This window comes from Lissotriton vulgaris, chromosome 8 (genome assembly GCF_964263255.1).
Source record: "Lissotriton vulgaris chromosome 8, aLisVul1.2, whole genome shotgun sequence".
Lineage (NCBI taxonomy): Eukaryota > Metazoa > Chordata > Amphibia > Caudata > Salamandridae > Lissotriton > Lissotriton vulgaris.
The window spans coordinates 201,539,504-201,565,913 of record NC_141696.1 but is presented as its reverse complement, the minus strand read 5'-3'; the positions used below and the strand labels follow the sequence as shown (position 1 = coordinate 201,565,913).

Here is a 26,410-nt window from a genome sequence, read left to right as displayed (position 1 = left end):
CTTCTGCGATGCGCTATCCTCCTTCTACAACAAAATTGCTGACATCCACAACAGCTTCGAGAATACCCCCAGCGATCAGCCCTCCCCACCCCCCTCAAATCCTACTCCGCCAACTAACAACCTTAGCAACTGGAACCCAATCGCCACTGAAGACACCACCCGCCTAATGAACTCCATCCTCTCTGGCTCGCCAACCGACCCCTGCCCCCACTACATCTTCAACAAAGCTGACTCCATCATCGCACCCCATCTCCGTGATGTCATCAACTGCTCGTTCAACTCTGCCACCTTTCCAGATAGCTGGAAACACGCCGAACTCAGCGCCCTTCTGAAGAAACCCACAGCAGACCCCTCGGAACTTAAAAACTACCGACCCATATCCCTCCTCCCATTCCCGGCCAAAGTCATTGAGAAAGCCGTCAATAGCCAACTCGCCGCCTTCCTTGAATCCAACAACTCCCTCGATCCATCTCAATCCGGGTTTCGAGCCAAACACAGCACCGAAACCGCCCTCATCGCAGCGACTGACGACATCCGAACACTACTAGACAACGGAGAAACTGTGGCCCTCATTCTACTCGACCTCTCCGCCGCTTTCGACACAGTCTGCCACAGCACCCTTATACAACGCCTCAGCAACATCGGAATACAAGGAAAAGCCTTGGACTGGATCATCTCATTCCTCGCTGGGAGAACTCAAAGAGTTCGACTTCCCCCATTCAACTTAGAGGCCACTGAAGTAATCTGTGGCGTACCACAAGGATCTTCACTCAGTCCCACCCTCTTCAACGTTTACATGAGTCCTCTCGCCTCCATCGCGCGTCAACACAACCTCAACATCATCTCTTACGCCGACGACACCCAGTTAATCCTTTCCCTCACCAAAGACCCCAACACCGCCAAAACCAATCTTCACGAAGGCATGAAAGAAGTAGCCGAATGGATGAAACATAGCCGCCTAAAACTCAACTCCGACAAAACCGAGGTGCTCATCCTAGGATCTTCGCCCTCTGCCTGGGACGACTCTTGGTGGCCCTCCACTCTGGGCACAGCACCCACTCCCACAGACCATGCACGTAACCTTGGCTTCATCCTAGACTCCTCTCTCTCGATGTCCAGACAAGTCAACCCAGTCTCATCCTCCTGCTTCAACGTACTTCGCATTCTCAAAAAGATCTTCCGATGGATCCCCCTCGAGACAAGAAAGACGGTCACCCACGCACTGGTCACGAGTCGACTGGATTATGGAAACACCCTCTACGCCGGAATCACAGCAAAATTACAGAAAAAACTCCAACGCATCAGCGAGACTCATATTAGACATCCCTCGCCAAGATCACATCACCGGACACCTAAAAGACCTCCACTGGCTTCCCGTCAACAAAAGAATTACTTTCTGCCTTCTCACCCACGCACACAAAGCCCTCTACAATCTAGGACCCGAATGCCTCAACACTCGACTGTCCTTCTACAAACCCAACCGCCAACTAAGATCGTCCAATCAAGCCCTCGCAGCAGTCCCGCGCATCCGAAAATCCACCATGGGTGGCAGATCATTCTCCTTCCTTGCTGCCAAGACCTGGAACTCACTCCCCACTCACCTCCGCCTTACTCAAAACCACATCTCCTTCAGAAAAGAACTTAAAACCTGGCTATTCGACAAATAATGAACCCCTTCCCCAAGCGCATTGCGACCCTCTGGGTGAGTAGTGCGCTATACAAATGCCCGAACTTGAACTTTAGCCAACACCCACACTGTGGACAGCCAAAGGATGTGCATAGTATGGGGCTGGGCTCGGGCCTGACCCATGTGTGTGAGAGGAGATAATGGGCTCCCTCTTGAAGTTCAGCGACATTAAAAAAAACTTTATTGGACAACCCATAACACATATAGAGTGGAGATACTATTCCACTATTACAGAACAAATCTTCAAAGCCTGGTTGGGAAAATCATTTTGAAATTTCTTTGAAATGGGATTATAAGGCAGAATCTTAGTCTGGATTTAAAATACATGTATGACTCTTACAGCATATTTAATCAAGGTGAGTATCCCTTTGTGTGCTTTGAAAAGTATTGTTTTTTCAGTGGTTTACATTTCAGCTTCTATTGTTCCTGTAGGTTTTCACACAAACCTTACGTGTACGATCTTGACTTCGTTGATGCCATTAACTCTGTTCAGAAATCGTGGAAGGCAACTGCGTACAAGGAGTATGAAAAGCTTACACTTGGAGATTTGAATCGTAGAGCTGGTGGCCGTCACTCAAGGATCCCAAGGTATTAACAGCATAACAAATGTATCAAGTATTTACAGTTTGTTTTGCAACAAGAATTTAGGGGGTCATTAAGATGGTGGAAGGACTTTCCTCTGACTGGCATCCAATCGTATTTTGGACCGCCCGCCTACAAGGAGGCTGTCCCACAGGGCAAATTGGGTTGCAACCGCCACTGTGGCGGTCGGATTGCTGATGTTTTGCATTGTGGTGGGTGCTGTGCTCTGCAGCACCTGCTGCAAGCCAAAACAGACAGCCAACACATTTTTCTGCTCTACGTGGCAGGCACCATTCGGTGCCTACCACATGGTGTAGGGAGGGCCTATTTACCTGTCCCAAGAGGTTAGGGATGCCCGCCACAGGCTCTCAAATCCATTCCTGCCTGCCATTTTGCTGCAGGTTGACCACCGCTAAACGACTGTAGGAAATAGATATTGTAATCCCTAACTTATAGGCACCGCCGCAATTCTGGGATTACAGGGAGGTCCGACAGGCAGTCACCTATAGACCGCCTGTCAGGACCGTGGTGGTCGGTGCTTCCGACCGCCACCCGTCAAAATGCCATTGTTGTACATCGGATGGAGATCCCTGGTAAGATGGCCGAAAAACCACCACGACAACCTGTCGGTGGCAGTCCTTCAGCCATCGTAATGAGGTCCTTTAGTCTTGTTTCACCTGCTGGGCATACTTTCATTTGATAGATGGGTTCTGGAAAACATGTTGAAAAGTTTTTTTTGTTTTTTTTACTTAGGTGGTGTTAGAGGTGAATTTGGTATTGAACAATTTTGTCAGTGCTACTCTACAGCAGCAGCTAGGTTGATGCAAGTAACTTTAGCTACTACGACACATTGACCGTATATAATGGACCAAAAATGCAATTGTTTATGTCCAACATGTGTACTGTAGACCTCTTCTAAACCTTCAAATGAACCCTTTGCAGAAAAAAGTGCAAAATATTAAATTATTTAGCCCACACGCACGTCTTTGTATCTTCTGTCAGGCAACGTCACCTGGTTTACCTGCAAGAATGCTCTGTCAGTGTGACTTTGATGCGGCCACACCATCCCTCCTTAGCAGTTTGGATTCTTTGATGTGGCATCATGAGTGCGCCTTTCCAGATAGAATCGGAAGACTGGTTTAGGGAGGCAGGTCTTCACGCATTGGCACCTTTGGAAGTAGTCTGCAGGCCAATGCTCAGTAGGAGGTAGTTGCGCCTTCAGGCTGAATTTTCTGATGGCAATCTCTAGGTCAGTGGTGGCCCGTTGTTGCTATCAGCAATACCAGACATTCAAACCCGTAGCTGGCTGCTAGGTGATGGGTGTGTCTGGCATAAAGTTGACCCAGCTCATTCCAGGAACTTCACAAAAGGTTGTGGAGACCCTATGATAGAATGGGCTTTCTCCGGGCGCAGTCTCTGGGATAGTCTGCTTTCTCTGGTGATCCCCCTCTGTGGAAACACACAAAGGCCTTGCCTCCTGGACAGACTTTTCTCATGCAGGGCCAGGCGTACTCAATCCCTCTCATCTGGCAGGCAGGCTTCTAGGTTCTTCAGGTTGACCCTCGGATCCTCCAGAAAAAGTGACTTCAGATGATGACCTTCACCTCTGGGATACTGGCTGTCAGAAAGTCACCAGCCATAGTTACTCAGCAGCTCTTTGAGTACTCTGCAGAGTTCTTCATCCCGTGGCCAAGAAGAACTTGAGACCGAAGCAAGCGAGATGGTTTGAGTCCCACTTTTATGTTTTTTTACACATTTTCTAGACATGGGGTAAATCAATCAAATAGGATTTGTAGAGTGCGACTTATCCAGGTGCTGGGGAACGGGTTTCTGCTGCTGTGATGGTCTGGTCGAACAGCCAGGTTTTAATGTTTCACCTGGATTCCTACAGGGTGGGGCTGTGCAGAGGTGTAGGGGGAAGTTGTTCCACGATTTAGCTGCTAGAAGGAAGAAGGTGCATCCCCCGCTTCTGTGAACACGGGGAGCAAGAAGAAGGGATAAGGAACAACGTTTTTGGGTAGTTTGGATTTGGATCCACTGTCAAACTTTAGAATCAATTTGAGTTGGCTCATTTTCAAGTGTCCTTCTCAGGCTGCTTTCCAGACACATCCTTTGTGTAAAGTGATTCCTCTCACAACAGGTAAGAATGGGGCTGGCTCTAAGCAGTAATATTTACATCATGTACAGTTAGGTGTGAGCTTCCTGCACTGGGCTGTTGTCAGCCTTCTAAAGCAGTAATCAGAGACAGATAAAAGGGCAGTCCTCAGTTAAAAACTCCTTCACTTTGAACATCAAACTGCAGTCTCGCCCTTCTCCTCTACCAGCTTACCAAGTGGCAGTGCTCAATAAAAACTAATAAAAGGCCCATTGCTAAGAAAGTTCTTCATGAAATCTGTAAAGGAACCCTGTCTCCATCCTTCTCCCTTCAATGTCTGGATCTCCACCCTCCAACCACAGCAATTCAAGCTATATTCTTCCTCTATCTGAGAAAGTTTTCTTAATTCTCCATCTTGCCAGGCTGCATCGAGGGGCATCCAAAGTGAATCCCACTGGTTCAATACTCTGTCTCACACATATACACTCCTACTACTGCCACCACCCATGTCACAGGCTAACTGTACACATCAGCACTCCGCGTGCACACAGGTTGTCCGTACAAGGTTCTGCATTTCACATACCAGTGGAACTTTACATGAGAGGGAACTGTAGGTCACACTGTCATACCTACAAATAAAAAGGTCTGGTCACACTAAAGATTCACAAAATGCTATGCGCTGTCACCACTGCTTCATGCTTGTTCCCAGGACAGGGAATGTTTGCCACTCCTGGTCATATAACAGGACCTGGACCTTGCATAGCCAGGGGCAGGCCTAGGTCGTTGCACCTACACCAGATTAGGATGACACCTGGGCAAAATGAAGTCAATATGCCAGTCACGCAATTTGGGCAGTGGTACATGCTGGTCTTCTAATGCCAAGGATATTCCTGTCTCAAAGACACTTTTTAGGTCTTGCGTGGTGTACTTCGCTAGCGAGGGTTAAGCCCCGCCCCTCTTCTCCATTGGCTGGCCTCCTAAACGGTGGCCAGCCATTGGAGAAGAGGTCCTAGTGGCATTCTTCTTTCTCTTTAAGCCCCGTCCTTTTCAGATTGGGTTCCTTGACTTCCTGCTGGTGTAAAAGCTTTCTTATCTTCTTTATGGGTCCAGATGGCCCCATAAAGAAGATAAGGAATCTTTTACCGCAGCAATAAGTCATGCCGAGCCCGTCTGAAAAGGACAGGGCTAAAAGAGTGCCCACCCCGCCAGGGGCTTTGTATTTAAAAAGGAAAAGACGAGCCAAAGCCCGTGCCTGACGGTGGGCGGGGCAGGCCGTGACAAGAGAGGAGCCTCGCGGGCTTCATTTCCGCTTCCCCCAGGTGGGAAGAAGCAGTGCAGCGTCTTGCAGGCGTCCCTGCGCAGGCTTCCCAGAGTGTGGTGCGTGTGAAACAGGATTTCCTTTCAGCACAAAAGCAATTACTGGGATCGTAAAAACTGCATTTGTGTGAAGAGCCACCCCGGGCTCACGGGCAAAACCCCCATGCCCTGGAAAGTCACTCACCCCGGGCACACAGGCAAAACCCCCATGCACTGGAAAGACACGTTACCAAATCTGAGGAAATGGCATCTGATGCGCAGCTTGGGGCTCAAGAACCAATATGAGCGAGGTATGCGTGCCAATCTCTGCATGTCACAAGCCAGCCGGTGGTCCCGCAGCCCGGTGCCGCAGCAGACCCTGCACTCTAAGTTCACCAGATCTGCGCCGATCATCTAAAGACAAGTTCTCCCAGCCTCAATGTGTCCTAGTGTCAGTTGTGAAAAGCAGTGTCACTGTGTCAGTGGGCAGCGATGACTAATCTCCAACAGAGGCTCAGCTCAGTGGAAGGATCACACGTATTTACAAAAATGCAGCTGTCCTTCCTTTCTAGCCTGGGCGGAGGGGACTAAAGTCACAGGTGTCCTTCCTCTGGCATGGGCTGAGGTGCCCTGGAGCTGCGGAGACAGAGACAGCCTCCCTCGCCGTCTCCCTCCTCACCCCTCCGGGACGGCTGGAGGGTGTGATAGTGAGCCGGTGCCCCATAGTGCACCAGTAAACCTCGTGTGACCTTCATTTCCAGGTAAAATACACCACTTCTCAGATGCGACCTCCGAAGCATCACACTGAAGAGTCCAAGCCGGAACAGAGTGTCCCTGGCAGCAGACACGCCATGCATCGTACTGGAGACCGCCAGAGCAGCCTGTCCGTGGCAGGAGACCCCTGGGACTGCTGCGACAGGCTACGGCAGCAGATGTCGGCGGCATCCCCTGTCACGGGTCTGACAGTTCGCTGATCCTCATCACAATCTGGGCTATGACAACAGCACACGGGGCAACATGCTTTTGCCGCAGCCGTTGGAACCGTCCACATTTAAGGCGGCAGTACCAGCATGCACTAGTCACCCACCCTCACCAGAGGGTCCATTGTCCCAAATCCATCCATCCAAACCACCCAACCTGCATCCTTTCAGTCCATCCATTGGCCCATTCACACTCAGTCCGCGGATCCATCCACCTATCATCTCATCCATCGACGCCACGCGAGAGGTCCCCTAACACCGTTTGCCCATAGATCACTGATTGGCTGTGCCATTTGTAAAGTGAAGGGCCATCATATCGATTTGTTGGAGAGAGGCGCAGCATCCTGGGCGCGGTGTGACCTATGACTCGGCCACCCTGGCCAGCCGCGGCCTGCAGGAGGAGCTGGGCACGGAGGCTGGGCTGGCTTGGGCACTCTGGGCCCGGCAAGCCCTCTAGAACCATGACAGCCTGCAGGCCGGTGTGGGGGCTCTGTGTGTGTGTGTGTGGGGCTCTGTGGGGGTGGGGGGTTCGGTGGGGGCTCTGTGTGTGTGGGGGGGCTCTGTGTGTGTGGGGGGGCTCTGTGTGTGTGTAGGGGGGCTCTGTGTGTGTGTGTAGGGGGGCTCTGTGTGTGTGTGTGTGTAGGGGGGCTCTGTGTGTGTAGGGGGCTCTGTGTGTGTGGGGCTCTGTGTGGGGGGTTCTGTATGTGTGGGGCTCTGTGTGTGGGGCTCTCTGTGTGTGTGTGGCTCTGTGGGGGGCTCTGTGTTTGTGTGTGTGTGGGGCTCTGTGTGTGTGTGGGGCTCTGTGTGTGTGTGGGGCTCTCTGTGTGTGTGTGGGGCTCTGTGTGTGTGTGTGTGTGTGTGTGGGGGCTCTGTGTGTGTGGGGGGGCTCTGTGTGTGTGTGGGGGGGGCTGTGTGTGGGGGGGGGCTCTGTGTGTGGGGGGCTCTGTGTGTGTGTGGGGGGCTCTGTGTGTGTGGGGGGGGCTCTGTGTGTGGGGGGGGCTCTGTGTGTGGGGGGGGCTCTGTGTGTGTGGGGCTCTGTGTGTGTGTGTGTGTGTGTGTGTGTGGGGCTCTCTGTGTGTGTGGGGCTCTGTGTGGGGCTCTCTGTGTGTGTGGGGGCTCTGTGCGTGGGGCTCTGTGTGCGTGTGTGTGGGGCTCTGTGTGTGGGGCTGTGTGTGGGGGGGGCTCTGTGTTGGGCTCTGTGTGTGTGTGTGGGGGGGGGGGCTCTATGTGTGTGGCTCTGTGTGTGTGTGGCTCTGTGTGGGGGGATGTGTGTGTGGCTCTGTGTGTGTGCGGGGCTCTATGTGTGGGGCTCTCTGTGTGTGTGTGTGTGGGGGGTTTTGTGTGTGGGGCTCTGTTTGTGTTTGTGTGTGGCATTTGCGAGAGATTAAGCTATTGGCATTGTAAATGACAATGCCATTTTATTTATCTGTTTTCAAAACCAACACATACATAAAAATGTTGTCATTTACAATGACAATAGCACTAACCTTTGCAAATGCGAGACCGTTGCATTGTAAATGCTTGTTCTTTTACTTGCAGTGTTACCTTTAGCTAACGTTGTTTAGCTTTTCACTTTGCACTGCACACCTAAAAGAAATCTAAATATATTCAGTGGTTACTTTCTTTGAATATTCCTCTTGTTGGGAAGCAGTACTATTTTTTGTTGGTCGATTGATTCTAACCTTGTTAGAGTGTTCAGCTTTTGACTGGATTTGTAGTGCTTCTGGCTGGTGTCCAGTGACTTTCAACGGAGACATCTCACTGTGTCGGAATCTGTAACCAAGCAAAGCACCTTTGGTCAGAGTTGGCCTGAGATGCAGAGAAGCATGAGTATGTCCTTACACAGGAAACACTTTATCTCATGTTACAACATTGGCTCGATAAAGGGAGCTCCAGAAACGTTTGACAGGTTGATGCGTAGTTTGTTTGGAATGGCAAATTTTAGTTCAGTTATATGAAGTGTGATGGTTTGTAATCTTGCAAGACTCGAACATGAGAATTGATGACCATTTCTTTAAGGCCAGATTACTAATGTTGATTCTTTTTAAAACGTTTAGAATAAAAAAAGGTAAGTGATGGTTCCCTTCAGCATGCCTTCCCTATGTATAATCTCTTTGTTGGAAAGAGGGATTGTCTATAAATAGAAAATGCATTATTATTTCCACTCTTTATCCTTAAGCTACAGAGTCTGCTTTATCCACCGTGACCAAAGGTCCCATAGTAAGTTTTCTTTTTTTAATTTATTGTCTGGCCATCTGTAGCATATTTCATCATCATCTATCTTTTTAGGTTGAGCCCGGGCAGCACATGCGCTGCTCTGTGAGGCATGCTGTATTAGAGTATGTACTTAAAGTCCCACCCACTCTCTGTCCATATTTTTCATTGGCTTGTGTCATTGTCCTTCGTGAATACTGGCTTCTGATTCGTTAATAGACTTGTTAGTCCCTCCTTAGTACCGCTTGTCTTTATTTGTAACCTCCCATGGCGACTGGCTCTTTTACTTCTGTTGCAACACAGTAGGTCTTATTTAGTCTGTAAGCACTATTTTCTTTAATGAGTTTCTCCTACTGCAGACTTAACGTGCGTTCCTTACATGCTGTGCGCATGCTTTAACTTTCGAGCAGCCCCGGACAATGACTGCCGCTTCTTTGAAGTGAAATAGGTCTCACATTTACAAGAGTTTGAGCTATTGCCATTGTAAATCACATTAGCGTAAACTCTCGGAAATGCAAGACCTATTACATTGCAAATGCTGGGTTTTGTTTTTTTGTCCATAAAACTTTTTGTTTTAGTTTTGTCTCTGCCTTCTGGTGACACTAGTTAAACGTGAACTTAGTTTTGTATTTAGTTTTGTATAAGAAATAGATGGTGTTTAGATTAGTAACACAATAACTTGTTTCATATTTTTCTTTTATAATAACTGGTATTCCTCTTGCCAATTTTTTATCGACTTAACGACTTCTAAAAAGAGAAAAGGCTAAGCAGCCTTTGATAGGATTCGAAATGTTAATCTTCACATCACTGCATTTCTCCACCCCCGGTGTCTACCTCCATCCGCAATCCTGCCAGTTCATATTGTTTGAATAGTAGTGTTTGGTTTTTTTCTTTTTCTTTTTTTTCCTCGATCTTTTAAATGAGAACTGTGTACTAGAGGTTTCCTGGGAGAGTAGAGTTGCTAGTTTTTAGGATCTTGTACATTGATTGCAATTGATGAAATAGACTTCTGAACGGAACCGATAGACTTCTTGGGTAGTTACTGTTGGTTCAATAAGTCTTCACTGAGAAATGTTACAGCTGCAGGTTAGATTTCTGCATCTCGGGTGTGTTTTTTTTTCTTCAGTGTTGAGCATGACCTACAGCCCAAGCCATGTCTGGTGGCTTAGTGGACTAATGCATCCACTGTAGAGGCCTGTTTTCTACCTGATGGTCACAGGTTCAAATCCCGGCGGGTCCACTCAGCCTTTCATCCTTCTGAGAGCAAGAAAATGAGTACCATTGAGTAAGGAAGGTCCCAATAAACATCTGTTATTCAGCGCCAAGATACACTTTTGGTTGAACTGTGCTTTACAAATACACGCTATGTCAAGTTCTGTTTTAACTGGGGAGTGACTCCATTTGTTTGCGTAATTTCTTGGTTTCAGTGTATATTGTCCCAGTTCTCTGAATCGTCACGAGGGACAGCACATGCAGTAGGTAATTTCTTTGTCTTTCCATCCTATTCCAGGATGTGGTATGTGGTGATTGCAGCAGGCTTCCTTAAAATGTCTTCCTTTTTTTTTTGCATTATAACTTGCGGCAAAGTAAGTTCCCTGAGGCAATGAAAGGTTTTAGGCCTAGGCCCCAAACTATCCAGGCTATTGATGATGAAATGGGAGCCAGTTATAGGGGTGATGATTACAGCTGAGATCCATTTTAGGTCTCGCCTAGGTACCGCTTGCGCTGTCTCTCTAAGACCTGCTATATTCAGGATATGGGCATGAAGCTCCGCCCACTCTCCTCCCATCTTTTTAATTGACTCCTGTCACAGCCCTTTGTAAATGGTGGCTTTTCATTCGTCTATAGGCTCAGAAGTCCCTCCTATTCTCTTCCTGTAACCTCCCATGAGGACACCCCCTGTTACATGTGTTGTTACATTGTAGGTTTTAACTGCAGCCTCCGAGCACTATTTTCTTAAATATTTTTCTCCTGCCTGCTGTTGCAGGCAGGACACGCTCTCTTGCAACGCTTTTTAATTTTTTTTCTTTATTTATCTCAGCTGGCATTATAGCGGACATGTTTTTCTTTCATTATTTGCAGTGCCGAACGCGGTTGCATGCCATTCTTTCTGTTTAACTTTATTTTTTTGGGGTACAATGGTGGCACCCGCGCTTTAGATTTATACATTTTATGCTAAAGCGCAGTTGCTGCAATTGCAGTGGCTACCACACGATGGTTTGGTAATATATTTGTGACTGCGTACTCCTAAATGCAACACAAGCTACATACTACATTGTTACCACTCTTCTGCTAAATTTTCATGGCACATTTGTGAAACTTCTTCTTTGTGTGATGCTTGTATTTTTCAGACTCCCCATGAGTTCATGCCTACTAGGGTCAAAGGAACTCTTACAGAACTGGGAGGTGGGTGTTGGATCCATCTGATTCCCTCATCTGAAGGAGTCGGACTCCAAGCATATGAATCTGAAGCACCGGTGGAGGCCCTGCAAGGGCCTCATCACGTGCATAGTGGATGGCCAAGCCGTGCGACTGCCTAAGTTTGTAAATGTGGAGAGCGCCATTTGGCCCTGGCTACCTGACATCAGCATCAGTGAAATAAATTGTTATGTACATGCTGTTGGTTAGCTTCTGAAGATAAGACAGTCACAGTAATCTCTGTGTTCAGCTATATGTAGGATAAACTATGGCAGTTAGTCAAAAGAATGTAGACTCGCAGGACAGAAATTAATTATTTGAGTCTTGTAATATCATTTTATGCTAAAAAATGCATAGATAACTTTAAAGAACACTTCTTGGTAAAACCAAAAGTAAAACCTACCATAGTCTCCGTAAACTATTTGCTCCCCAGAGCAAGATTCTGAGAGAGTGGGAAGTAGAGTAAGTTATACACTAAGGTAGTAGAAATGGGCGAGCCAATGTATTGCCTTCAGTGCTGATCCAAGTGTGGCCAATAGGAGAAAAGTTAACCTCACTGGGCATTCAGGCTATATTGTAGCTTAATTCAACAGCTTTTTAATTGTACTAATGGCCGATGCACCAGATACTCAATCTGTGCCTCCTATACCACTGAGCAGTACAAGCTCTTCCTAGTGAGTGGTGTTACTGTGTGTGAGCATTATACTTGTGTGAGGCCAGGATAGCCGCCATATTTAGTGAGTGCATTATATGGGGTTTGCCTGTGACCATGCAGGATTATTGTTGTCTTTTGTGAATATAAGGTAAGTGGTCTACAGGTTAAAAGTTCTGCCTCTGTGAGTTCATAATAAGACCTATGCCTGTGTGAGTGCAACCTGAGGTATTTTTAGTAGTAGTTTTTTCGTGTTGGAATCGCAAGGGAATGTCAAGAGGTCATCAAGCGTTTGCTGGATGACTTTGTGAGTTACACAGCCGAATTTGAATATTATTGTGACCTCCACTGAGAGACTTTAGCAATCTTATAAAATTGGCATAATATGCTTTAATTTTTATTTTCTCTGTCTACAATTTTGCTCTAGGGTGGAATACTGCCGTAATGGGATCACGCTAACATGTGTGGCAGCTACACTTTAACGCCTGTTTCCAGACTTCTCTATGCAGGTTGAATACCCTTATGGAAATTGTTGGGTCATTTCTTTTATTTCTAATATATTGTCTGTTTTGACCAGTTGACCCCTTGCAAACCGGTTAAACTTTATAGTGAAGGCAGATTCTGTAATATCTAATTTTTAGCAGTATTCACAATCATTTGTCAAACACTGCCGACAGATCAAATAAGATAAACCTGCACGTTTCTCCTTCCTTCGGTGGATCTCTGAGCACGTTCATTGTTGCTGTGTTGAATCCTTCTCTGGATCTTCAGAATGACGTTGACAGTTAAGGATTAATTGAATTATAAGATCACATTCCTCAGTGATTTCTTTCATGCTGGTGTTATCAATCTAGAATTCAGCAAACTTGGAAATGTGCCTTGTTTTAGAACGGTATTAGTAATGCCCTGCCAGCATTGGGGGATGAGGGAGAGAGGGAGAATTTGCTTTTTATGAAATTTGCTGCAATTGGATCTCTGAACAAGTTTCAAGCAAAGTTATTTTAATTTTTTGTTGGGAGTTCTGCAGTGCATAATTCGGCGGATTCCCATGTTTGTGTTTGGAGCATGGGGACTGTTGTCCAGGAGTACACAGATTCTCAGGTTTTGCAAACGTCAACGGGCAAAGGCACTCTTTATTTATTAGACACTACTTACTATCTGCCAAAAACCTCCTACCCCGTGCTGTCAACCACCAATTGGAAACACTGCAAAATTCAATATACCTATGAGCGTGTGACACATTTCTCAGCAAAGGGGGCATTAAGAACACAAAATGTAATTTTGTTCCTAATCGCCTTTAAAGTGCATTCATGCATTTTTTACTTTATTTTTTATGCTCTTGCAAGCACAATAGGAGTCCATACGTTCTTAATGGATAAAACTACTGTGTCGGGTGAAGTCTTTCTATAATATAACCTTTTTCAAGGAGAACAAAATGCCAATGTTAGTTAACGTATTTGGCTTTTATGCTTATATCTACTGAAATAAAGATGGTTTTCTATGCTTTTATTTGCAGGTGATCTACCATTTAATGTTTGATTTTTGAAGTTCATTTGTTCGCAGTCTAATATCTGAGCTTTTAAATGAGAATTGAATTCCTTGCCCTGTTGGATCTCCTTGTCTCAATTTAGATGTTCGCTTACACTTGCATAATCGAAAGTATATTTTAATCATTGTTTTTTTCATGTTGATGAAGTTAATTATATTTTTTGAAATTCTTTCCTTGTTGGGTCTAAAATGTGTACTTTATTTCAGACGTCCAAAGCCTGCACCAGTGATGCAAGAATCTACTGGATTCTCAAATGTGCCCGACTCCTGGGATTGGAGAAACGTTCATGGTATTAACTACGTCAGTCCTGTTCGAAATCAAGGTATGCCCGATTATTTCTTCATGATGCAGAAGCGGAACAACATTTACCATCACCCATTTAAACCAATGTATAACATGTGTTTTTAGCTCACTAGCAGGCTTGTAGCGTCATAAACAAACCCTACTCTCATTAAAGTCCACATTTATATTGAAAACATACTGGTTACCAATTTTTATTGCACTATTTATTCGCCATGTGCCACCAGAATTGGTCAATATTACAAAAAAAGAATAAAATATTGTCTTAACTTACCCTTCTTGATGAAAGAGATGCATTTCCTGTTCTAGAAACAGTCTGTAAAGGGTCCTCCTTCCTTGTTGATCAAATGAGGATTCTTGCTAATTGACCGATTGCATTGGATTCACTCTGGCACAGTCGAATGAGTTGTTCCCCTTCTCTTCAATACTTTGGCCATAAATTGATGTCCCGGTTTCTACTACAACGCTTATATCGGACAACTCCATGAATAAAGGAGCGGGGGTGTTGAGGATCGAACCGGGTGCGACACTTACCTTTACAGCAGGGGGACAGGATTTATTAGAGCATCCGAACCAGTCTGCATGATCCATCGTCACTGGGCGTAGAAGACCGAGTGTGGTCCCGTCTCTTGAAGAATTCTGGCTCTCTTTCAGCTGAGCAGGTAACAAGGCACTACTTTGTGGTGTCCTGAAGCACCTCAAACACCTCCATTGTTTCTTTTTTTCATCCCTTAGTCCGATTCTCTCACCTTCCACTCAAGGATTTTCCCCTGAATCTCCATGAATCTTGCCTAAGCAATTGCCAGCCATTCTGAATTCCGCTGGCACAACTTTAAATCTGCATGCTTATCTGGCTGTGCCACATGAGTTCGAGCCCTATCCTTCATAGCATTTCGCTGCAATCACCATAGATAATCCCCTAAGCACTACATCTGTTACTGCCTCCAGCACCTGACTTGAAACCGAAGGATGAAGCACTTGGATGGTGGGTGGGAGAGCGATTGGGAGAATACAATGCACAAATATGTGCTTTGGTCAGGCAATGAATTTAAATGTAAACCTCTTTCATACAACACATAGCACAGATTGTATGATCCAGTCGGGAGCAGTGCATATCACTATTAGCGAGGCGTCTGCGCAATGTATGTACTTGAAGGTAAAATACACCCTAGCTGCTGAATGAATGTGTTCTGGGAAGCTAACTATCAATCGGGGTTTGTAAAGCGCAGCTACTCACCGGTGAGGGTCTCGAGGCGTTCATATCAACATGTACTAGTTTAAGTACCATGTCACTTTATCACCAGGTTACATTTTTTTGACATTTCGGTGCAGGATGTTTTTTGTATGCCTGTATGAAATTGGGTTTAATAGACTAAGGTCTATATAATCTTCGATTTTACTACTAACACTGCTAAAGGCATTCAAGTCTGTAAGAAGAGAACTTGAGCACAAACTCCTATGCTGCTGTGTAGCAGTTGAATATTTTGGGGAGTCATACATAACATAAAATTATAAATGGGTAAAAAGTGAATTACGGGGATGTTTACACCTTGGGTTTCTGAATGACATCATAGACAACTTGAGCTCCACTCTCATCTATTTGGTTTTGCTTAGAACCTATTGGTGACAAAACATTCTGTAACTCACTTTTACATATCTATATTTATAAATACATTGCTATTCTGTTCTAGTTTATTACTAAAACGTTTTACAATGGTCCAACTCCTAGTAGAATTGGTGTATGGTTGGCTTCACCCCGAAGTGATTTTATATACTTTAAACAGAGGTATTAAGAATGGAAGGTATATGAAGGTCTCCATTAATAACCATTTTTTCGGGGTTGTGTGCAACGGAGTCATCAAAAAATGGTCATGCGACCGTAAATACTATTGAGTTTTAAAACTTTGTAATTGTAAATTACGCTTTCAATTATGGAAAATCTGCTACAATAGCCATGGTTGATAATTTCAGGTTTGGAGTGAAATGGGTCTCAGTTCAACTTGCTCTGAACCCCCACAAACTCTTACATGTATGGCTAATTACGCATCTTACCGGTTGTTTCTTCCCTCTGAACACATTCCTACGTTTAAGTGGACTGATTTTGTATCTGTGTCTATCTGAAGTGGTAACTGAACGCCCTGATATTTCGCTGGGATCTATAGGAATAGACTTGTTCAAAATAAATATTTTCACTGTGGAAAAATAAAAATATTACTTGTGCAAATGCAAATTTCAGCATCATTTGCTTATGTGGATTTTTCATGCAGTGAAAAATGCAGTAAACCTGAAAATCAACATGAATGTTTTTTTAGAAATGCTCCCGATATTAGTTATAAATTCGTAATAAGTCTGTAACCTAATCCAAGCAGAAACCTGTACCAGTAGATTCCCGACTGTTCCAATCCCTGGTCTGTGACTTAATCCCTGGTTTTATCATTAGATTTTTATTTGGTGGCCATAGGATTTCTTGGGAAAGGCCAAGTCTGTTACCTAAACTAGTGTGCCCCAAATATTTACATTTTTTTCCGGAAAGCTGGCAATTGTTTGAGATGAAGAATTGGAAATAGCCCACCCTACTCCTCTCTCTACATTAAAAAACCAATCCCGATCTTTGAGAAAGTTGTCATGTCTGGTGGCCAGCCAGCAGAGATGTTTTTTTTTCACTCTCCACCCTCAATCTGGTAGACGGAAAGTCCACATTGCAGTTACTTAGCATATTGGATTTACAAAGGGATCGACCCTCTTAATTAATTCAACCTCATGCTCCTTTTGCTTAGCCTGGGTGCTGAATGGACATATGTAGCTCTAACTTTGCTCACTTTGCATATTTTCTTCATGCAAATTAAGTTTTCCGTTTCTTTATGTGAAATAGACTTTTTAAGGCCCTGCATTATGGCAACATTTGCTAAACGGTTACTTTTCTCCAGTTTCCATGCCTACAAGGGAAGTTTTTGTTCCCTACCTTGTTACTTCCTCTTTGAATAATGTTATGCTTTTGTTCCACAGCTTCCTGCGGCAGTTGTTATTCATTTGCTACCATGGGGATGTTAGAAGCTAGAATTCGTATCCTGACCAACAACTCCCAGACGCCCATTCTTAGCCCTCAGCAGGTTGTGTCCTGTAGCCAATACTCTCAAGGTAAATACAAGCAAATTTACAGTTCAATAAACGTTTTTTCTGAAGATGTAGATCAATTATTCTGCCTTCCTGTCTGCTGTATCCAGAGTTAACATATTTAAACCCATGATCTTACAGAAACCTCTGTTTAATTGACCTGGTAATGTTCCACTTCTCATTTGTCAAATACTGGTAACAAATACGATGAATGTTTCATTAAATTTCTCAATAATTGTTTAATTCTAGAACCGGTACCTTAACCGGTAATGTTTGACCTGAGATAGTTTCATTATGCTTGTATCCTTTGCATCATCCCTACATACTGTGAAGGGATTTGTGGCAAACATTAGAAATTGTGTTTTTGCACCACAACAAATCTTTTAAAGGTACTAAAGAGAATCACTACAATTCACTCCTCTATTTGTGTTCCACCACTATTAAGAAGTTACACACATTAACATTCCAACTCGAGGAGGCTTATTTATTAGTTTCTTGTTGGAGGGTAGTGCTCCGAGAACTTTTAGCTTGCATTTTTGAATTCCTCATATAGGAGACCCCACCATTTTTAATGTAATTTCCAAATGGTTATGCAGCTGAGAAATAATAAAATTGGAGCAGAGTGAATCTGCCTAACCTGATGTAGGAAGCTGGCTCGCTATATAGGGGTGATTATGATACCGCCTGTAAGGGCCGCATCTTAATGGGCAGGTCATTATGTTGGAGGCGGTCGGAAAGTAATCCTGACTGTCATTCCGATTGGTTTCCGATGGACTCAATGAGCCTGCGCGCCAGTCAGAAGCTGGCAAGTGATCTCAATGGCTGGTCTTTCCACCCTTAAAATTACGATCATGGTTTCCTTGATGTGCCTACCATGGGGTGCAGGGATGAACCCCATGGTAGGCATCGGAGATCCGAAGCAACCAAGTGGGTCATAACGAGGGTCCGGACTGGAGACAAAAACCCGCCAGACCCCGCTGCCGGATACTCATGAGGTTCACCTTGTCAATCACAAGAGTTGACCTAGGGAGGGCATTACCCTCTACCTGTAGTGCACCTTAGCAAGTGCAGCACATAAATGGTCATCCTGATTATTTTTTGACTGCTCACTTTATGCACATTATGTCCTGAAGAAAGCCAGGCCCGTTTCAAGGCCTGGCTGAAACATGGCATTCACAATGGATGTGGGAGACCATTGCTAACTCCAGACACAACTGCCTTGTTTTTATTACTGCCAAAGGCTCACTTATTAAATAACTCCTGTGGGTAAAGGGACCCGAGGACAGTTTTTTAATCTCACACTCTCACACAATCACAGCACACTCACTCCTCAAAAACATGCTCTGCTGTAAACCGGCGTCATAGCACACCCGGGGCGTGCACAGTGCCACCGGATGGGGCCCAATGATGAAGCATGCCATCAACTAGGTTGGTGGGTGAGGGCTTTCATAAGAAAAAAAAATTTCTGACAAACCATACAGTTTTTAACACAAGCTGGTTGTTCTTGATTGCATATATATTCCTCAGGGAAGGGAACTAGCTTCTCTGTTCCTCTCTCTTTTTCGATATTCAAAAATCTGAAACCTTGGCAGCTATGTGGAGGAGCCAGAGGTCCGTGGACTTTGCAAACGGGACTTGGGCTGCAGAAAAAGCTCTGAGAATTCTCTCCTGCTGTTTAATGACTGCCTTGCAGGCATTTAACTCCATGCGCGCTAGCGGAATTCCGCTCCTGCGCTGAGTTTTTCTAAATCGCACTTTGCGTGACGAGCTGGGCTCGTCATCAGCGTGCGAGGAGGCTACGCCATGGCGAGCCCAGCTCGTCATCAGCGTCGAAGGGGTTAAACATCTTTAGAAATGCATTTGGAAGCGCAGCAGCATCATCACCATGAGCCGCACTTCAGAGGCTCCAGTGACGTATTTACTGAATGCAGTGGTATCCTTTATAGTGCGCACTGATTGTAGGTGTCTACGCAGAGGGGAATCTAGGTGTGTGTGCCCGCTCAGTTTAGAGGGAACCATGATGACCGGTAGTGGCCAATGGGCTACCACCCTTTATGGTGTCTACACTCTCTATATGAACACTTCCTGTGGGAAGTGGGCATAACCCTGACCCTAGAATACTAATTCCATACAAAACAAGATCGAGGAATCTGAAAAGTGGGGTCCACATCAGCTAGTCCACCTTAGGGTTGGTGCTGGCTTGATGTGAGCACACCTACTTAATCTTACTAATTTCCTGCCTGTCTTGTCGCCAAATAGTGGGGTCTGGACAGGGGGGTGGGTAGCTCCACTCTCTGGAGAGACCTGGGTCACATAACCAAGGTGGCTGGGCTGTTAAAGCTGCCCGGCCTGGAAGACAGTTCCTGCTTGGAGGAGTTGTTAACACCGCAGCCCAGAGCAGGCTTTGTTCCTGAACTCTGAGGGTGAAGGCCCTCACCTCAGGGTGGTCAGAAACGTTTCTAGGGTGTCTGGCTGGTCGAGACCAGTTGGAGAGTACACTAGGGATCAGTGGGGTTTATTAATTAATCCAGCACTGGCATCAGTGCGGGTTTATTGAGACGAGGTGTTTTGTACCAAACACCTTGGGCTACAGTGAAGCCATTATGTAGCTGGAAAACTTGTAATGACAAGTAACCAGCTAATGTACTTGATATGGCTTCCCTGTGCACTGGTGAGATCGAAGGATGAACTTAATGCATCCACTCATGTAGATATGCCCACACATGGGTATAGTGCACTCATGGGACCTCTTTGGGCCACATATGATACTGCATCCTGCAACATTGGTTGTTACAGTATATTAAAAAAAAAGCAACTGCGGCACTCGCAAGCTAAAGCGTGGGTGCTGCAATTGCTTCAAAAGTAAAGAAATAGAAAGCGCGGGTGTCACCATTCTTAAAAAAAACAGAAAAAATGCATGTGGCCGCGTTCGACCTGCAAATAACAGAAGAAAGGCGCGACCGCCATTATTCCTGCTGAGTGCCACGCTGTGTACATAAACAACAAAAGCATTGCGCTGAGCGTGTCAACAAAACTAATTAGGAAAATAGTGCTCAATAGAGGCTGTAATCAAAACCTACTGAGTAACACAGATATAACCGGGGGTGTCTTCATGTGAGGTTACAATTGGAGAAAACGCGGCACTAAGGAGGAACTACTAAGCCTATTGACCGCTGAAAAGCCATCATTTACAAAGGACAGTGACCGAAGCCAATTAAAAAGACGCTGATCATCCTTTTGATTCTGGGAAAATCACTTAATCTCCCTGTGCCTAACAAAATGAATGTGTCCTCATGTAACGAAACAGGTGCTATGTAAAGCGCTGTGATACCCGATTTGGGTCAAGTTTGCACTATATACAACTCTGTTAAAAAAAATGGGTTGGTGGGTGGGAAGTAGGCATAGCTTCATACCCATATCCTGAATCCAGCGCAAGTGCTGCCTAGGCGAGACCTAAAAACAACCAGGTTCCACCCAAAAGATGTGAACTGGCCACGGTGCCTTTGAAACCGCACACTCATTCAGCATGACATTCTGGGGGGTTTTTTCATCGGGAGAGCAGTGAAGAGAAAAGCCCCCAAAAACCTAACCAACGTCTTTAACTTCCACCAGCCTGTCGGACTCCTTTGTTCTTAACGTGGCCAACACTTTGCCCTTCTCTAGCGTCTAACAGAAGTAAAAGCATGAGCTAACTTGAATGATCTTCCTAAAAAGTTTGACCGCCGACTGCCGAGGAAGATCAAAATAGACTCCGAGCCCTCGTATGTGCAGATGGATGCAGTCTAAAGAACGGGGTTATTTACCAAACCGAAGAAAGGAATATCTTTACTCCCTGTCCGAAGAATGGCGGCATATCTCTAGCTAAATAAAGGAATGCTTTCCTCATCCGTGCCACTAACAAGACACCGTAGTTGTTGAGACCACGTCTTATCGATCCGTATTGTACCGCTGAGGGCATCATCAGCCACCAAAAGTTTTTATTTGACTCCCTGGAGAACAGATAACTATCTCTGAACAGGTTGGAGTAATTGTACCCTGTCTTGCAACGAAAATCGGTGTCTCTTAACAGTATCCGGTCCTAAAATCTAGCAACTGAGCACTTAAGGAACACAAATCGGCCTATCTTTTATCGTCCCCTGATATCTTTGATCCACAAGAGAAAAAAAGGTCCTGAGGAAGGTGGCTCATCCACCGAAACGCGCGTCGACCGATCATGTGCGGGGGTCTCAAGTTCTTCTGAGACCCTAGAATTTGATAACTTGTCAATCAATACGTAGTTTCTCCCTTTTTTCCCCTTTTGGTAGTGTGGTTGTGGTATGCATGTGTGTATGTTTGCGAATTGAGTTGAGTATTTAAATATCAGGTGGCCTTCTTAAAAATTAATTGTTTACTATAATCGTGTATAAAAAAATCCTTTTCTATTACTGGTGTGTTACTAATAATGTGTGTTCTAAAAAGCAAAAAATTCGAGTTTGAAAAATGTATTTATGATGAATCATGTATTTTTTTTATGAAAAACTGAAATGAAAAAAATTTAATTAAATGAAAATAAAAACTATGATAAAGTAAACACTTTTATATAACTGTCACCTTTCTTAATTATTTGATGCATATTGCCTATTGATACATATGACCACTGAAGGAACAATTTCCTAGAACAAACTTCCTAAAAAGTTCATACATGCAAAAATCCTGACATCATTTAAAAGGAAATTTTAACATGAGGTCTGGCCTGTCTGGGTCCACGGGGGAAAAATCCAAACTGGGGAGCATGCATTCAGCCCACCTGTTGGAGTTCCCTTCTTATTCAGGCAATGTTTAGGGCCTGTCCTCTACTACTTCCACTATACATAAATGCTCTTTACCTTAGGCCCTTCTCCTCATATGTTACCTATGCCTCTGAATGGTTTCTTTCTTTATTGATGGTTGTAAATGTTTGTTTTTGTGCTATGTATTTTTTCACATTTTATTATGTACTCCTGGAAATAAAGCTGATTGCAACCATAAATAACGAGCATGGAGAGTAGCTTGTACTTCTTGAATTTTAAACCCTAGCAAATGTGGCCATTTGCAGTGAGTGCGAGAAGCACTGTTTTTGCCATTGCCAAAGGCATTGGCCATTGAGCACAGCGGTGATGGAATCCTAATCAGACAAACTCAGCAAGTATCCCCACCCAACCAGCATGTCTTTCTGTGCTGCCAATAGCTTTTCCACTGATCTTTGCATAGACGTTACCAAAGATTGAGGGACTCTGGGAAACCCAATTCTGGAGACCGAAGTATCTGAGGCCTGCAGTGAAACTTTACTGTGTCGTGTGGTTTAAAGGTTTTATGTACCTAGTGGTTATTGGGTATGTAAAGCAATGTAGAATGAGGCACTTCTAGACCTGTTGCACAAGCCAGAAATTGCACGAGAGTGTTTGTCACCGTTTCCCAGCTTATTTTATAAGCACATCTAAAACCCACCCATGCTGCCAAGTCAATTGCTTTACTAGGGCGTTGGTGAGCTTCCTCCTAATTAGGGGTGTACGAAATTTGTGTAATTTGCTTTAATGTAATTACAACAAATGTTGGCAAATTTCTGCAAAATGGTGTAATTACCTGAAGTATAAATACAAACTTTTGTGCTATATTTAGCGTAAAATGTGTCTGTAGATACATTTTTTAACACAAGGGCGTATTTTGCACTAAAAAAAGTGAAAAGGAAGAAACTATTCTCAACATCAGCTACTTGCATTCTTTCGCTGTATTTATTCTATTTTATTTATATTGCTAGTGGCATAAGTTCTGGAATGCCATATAACAAATGTAACTCGAATTATGCTGGTGTGACTTTAATTTTGGACCAGGTCTACTCCTGAACCTCGTTAAAGAAAGACCACAGCTAGAAAATCAGTTTTGAATTGAAATTGAGGACAAGTGGGAAAAGAGAAGTCAGACTAAATGAAAAGCCTTATGGATATATTCGTAACCTTGTGTTCTAATATTTTCAGGTTGTGATGGAGGGTTTCCATATCTTATCGCAGGAAAATATGTTCAAGACTTTGGAATCGTGGATGAGGAGTGTCTCCCTTACACCGCCTCCGATTCTCCCTGCAAACTTAAAGAGGACTGCTACCGGTACTACACGTCAGAGTACCATTATGTTGGAGGGTTTTATGGGGGGTGTAATGAAGCTTTTATGAAATATGAACTTGTAAAACATGGTCCTTTGGCAGTAGCTTTTGAAGTTTATGATGACTTTCTGCATTACCAAGGGGGGATTTATCACCACACAGGACTGCAGGATCGCTTCAACCCTTTTGAGCTGACGAACCACGCGGTGCTGCTGGTAGGCTACGACAGAGATGCTGCTACAGGGGAAGACTACTGGATCATTAAAAATAGCTGGGGGTCTTCCTGGGGTGAAAATGGATATTTCAGAATTCGCAGAGGGACTGATGAGTGTGCCATTGAAAGCATAGCTGTAGCTGCAAAACCTATACCAAAACTATAAAGATGAGCTCTCAAAGTTTTACGTCACTATTTTTAGGAGGAAACCACATTAATATTGCAGATACATCCTTAAAATCCCGCGATGCAAGGGAGAAACTGGATTCAGGAATAGAAAATATTTTTCATGTATTAAGAACGGGATTACACAAATACCTTTTTTAGAATTCCATTGTGGCACAATTTGTTTAAGCAAGGTGACATTTCTCCAAATTTGCAAGACCAATCAAAGCTGGGAACGGCTAAATCTGCATTATCAAATGAGCAATGTGCATGAAGCACATGTAGAGTATATCTCCATATGTTTAACCTCCTATCAAATCCTAGACCATCGGTGATTTAGTGAAATATTTTAAGCCCTACAGGTTGCTTGATTTGCGCACTAGTTGAAGTATAGACACGTGTATTCTGTGTGCTTACAGAAAGGGGTGCTAAGCGCAGAAGCACATGCGTACTCTTCTAATCCTAAAATACTGGAATTCTGGGATTGATGATAAATGGAAATTCTTTATGCTGCAAGCTGACACATAGCTTTTCTACAAGGATCACATCCATGAACTGCTAACTCCTAAATGACCTTTAACAGAATTTGTATAATCATTTTGGATTAGCACTCCCGCCATTTTGTTTTTATAGTGATAGAATTAATTCATTTTTATAACTTGTGACAATATCTTCCACAGAGACATTTAACTAAAACATACTGGTTTTAACTAATGATTTATTGCATACTGGCCTACTCTGGTACACACAGTGCATAATTGAATGCTGAGACAACCTGTCCTACTAATTCCCTATTTGTGAATTATGGAAGTTGATCCAAATCTATTGAATGTTTTTTTTGTTCTGTTAAATGCTTTTACGCTTCACGTAGTATTTTTGTTAATTCAACCCCATTTACATGTGTTTTAGGGGTATAATGAGGCTGTATTCTACATGTGTGAGATCGGGAACATTTGCCCTTCTCATACTGGGACTTTCATTTTCATTTGTAGGAAAACGGGCATAGAATAAACCCCTCTCACTAGCACAATGATTTAATGTTGAAGGTGTACATACTTTTTATATCTTCTATTTTTGTAATTGTGTTAAGTTGTGGTCTTTGTCCCAGCATGTGTACTTCTACAGATTATCAGATTTTGGTAGCCTTTTTAGACTAAATGGTTTTAACTCTTTTTTTGTATTTCACAAATAGTCACCCCTACAGTTGGAAGTCTGACATGCACGAGCAGTATATGTTCTATGAATGACTTTTGCAAATTTTTGGGGCAGTTACTGTCCCCCTCTTGAATAGTTCTACCCTGTCATCTGTCAAGGGCACCAGATCTAATGCCCTTATCGAAGGCTAAGAGATACTCAGAGACACCTATTGTGTTTACCATGCCATTGCTTTGTCTATTTCATAGATGGTTCTTATGATCTGTAAATCAAGAAAGACTGTACGGAAAATAAAGGTGCATAATCTAGCACCATTATATTGTAGTAATATTTAATTGGCTAATTCATCCAGCCTGTTGGATATTTTTTGTCTGCCTATAGATCAAATATGACTAAATATGAATGATGAGCAATCCTAGATAGCCTGCTATGGATGAAGCTGTATCCTCCTAATGAGCTGAATGGTGCTGAAAAAGATTTAATGGGTGCTTTACCTTCAAACGAGCACTGAACTCTAATCTTTGACAAACTTTGACTACCTAGTCATTGGCCTTCACTGTGCTTTAGGATTTCGAGAATCTGTTTAAAGTTTCTTGCGAAGAAACCATGTAAGCGATGTATGGTGAAATACATTGTTGATGGGCTTGCTCCCTGAATATCACTAGAATGCATGAACCGCATGTTTCACAGTTTCTCTGATCTCGGTTTCCATACAATGAAAGGCGTGATCTAACTGTACTCTGGTGTTAGTTTAACACTTTCTAACTATGGACAAAAACTTAGTTGCGAGTACCAGCATGAAAAGTGCTGTTTAGTGAAAACCAGAACTGAATAAATGTGGCATCCATGACAAGGGGCTACTAAACCGATACATACTCTGTGAGATATCCACTTTAAAGGCCTTTATATATTCAGGGTCATTGGCTTATTTGATCCTTGTAGATGTTCCACTGCAATACCAGCCAGAAAATGCACATAATCAGTATATTTCTGGACTTAATCCTGAATAAAGAGTGCACAATTGAAGGGATCTTCATTCACTTATTCGTGTCACGCTTCTACTTTTTTCCCCAAATAAATGTTAAATATTGAACAATCTCTTGGAATGAGTTTCATGAATAAACACGAAGAACTCCACAACTTATTTTACTTCTAACTCTACATCATTTAGAATTTTCATACAGCCTTGAGGCCTAATGCTTTCAAGCATTAGCTATGAAATAAAACCATATCCTATGCAACGTGTTTGGGATCTAGCAGTGTGTAAAAAAGAATCTGAAAAGACGATTTTTAAGTTATGCCTTAATGAAATTATTCTCTAGCAAAGAAGACATTGGATAGGAATAAGGTGGTGTGATGCATATTTTATTTCTACAAATGAAAACAAACCTTCTACTGAACTGTTGCTATAATCTTATGAACTCCTGCAAATATGGTTTGTTTGACATTGATGGATGGTGTTAAAAAGGGAATTTAAATTTTTTTTTAAATTAAATATGAGCCTTATTTTTAAATGCATATTGATAACATATTGAATTGATTAAATGTTCTGGACAAAACTGATGCTCTTTTTAAAAAATGTTTGACTTTTTCTAAAACGAAATGCTTGGTACAATAAAATGCTATGAATTTTAAGGTTTCAGTTTTTTATTTGCATGAAAAAACACTCAATGCATTTAAGATGCTGGTGGGTAATGCTGGATCAGGAGAAGCTTCACACGAAATGTTTGAGTCTTGAATTCGCAAAAATGGCTTAGAGTAGAGGGAAACGCAGTGTATTTATTGTGAATTGCATCGTATGCCTGGCCTATTGAGAAATGACTGCCCTTTACATGGAGAATGTATAGCAGATTTTCCCACATCTGGATGTGTT

The 26,410-nt window shown here is 43.7% G+C and overlaps 1 protein-coding gene across 1 annotated transcript in view; it reads left to right on the top strand.

The window, feature by feature from the left end:
• CTSC (cathepsin C) overlaps positions 1-26,172 on the top strand; it is a 57,289-nt gene extending 31,117 nt beyond the window's left edge. The window contains exons 4-7 of the mRNA XM_086933981.1: positions 2,120-2,275; positions 13,680-13,795; positions 16,780-16,911; positions 22,881-26,172. Of these exons, the coding sequence (XP_086790107.1) occupies positions 2,120-2,275; positions 13,680-13,795; positions 16,780-16,911; positions 22,881-23,383 (907 nt within the window). The 3' untranslated portion in view covers positions 23,384-26,172. The remainder of the gene's footprint in view (positions 1-2,119; positions 2,276-13,679; positions 13,796-16,779; positions 16,912-22,880) is intronic.
• The last annotated feature ends 238 nt before the right edge of the window (positions 26,173-26,410 follow it).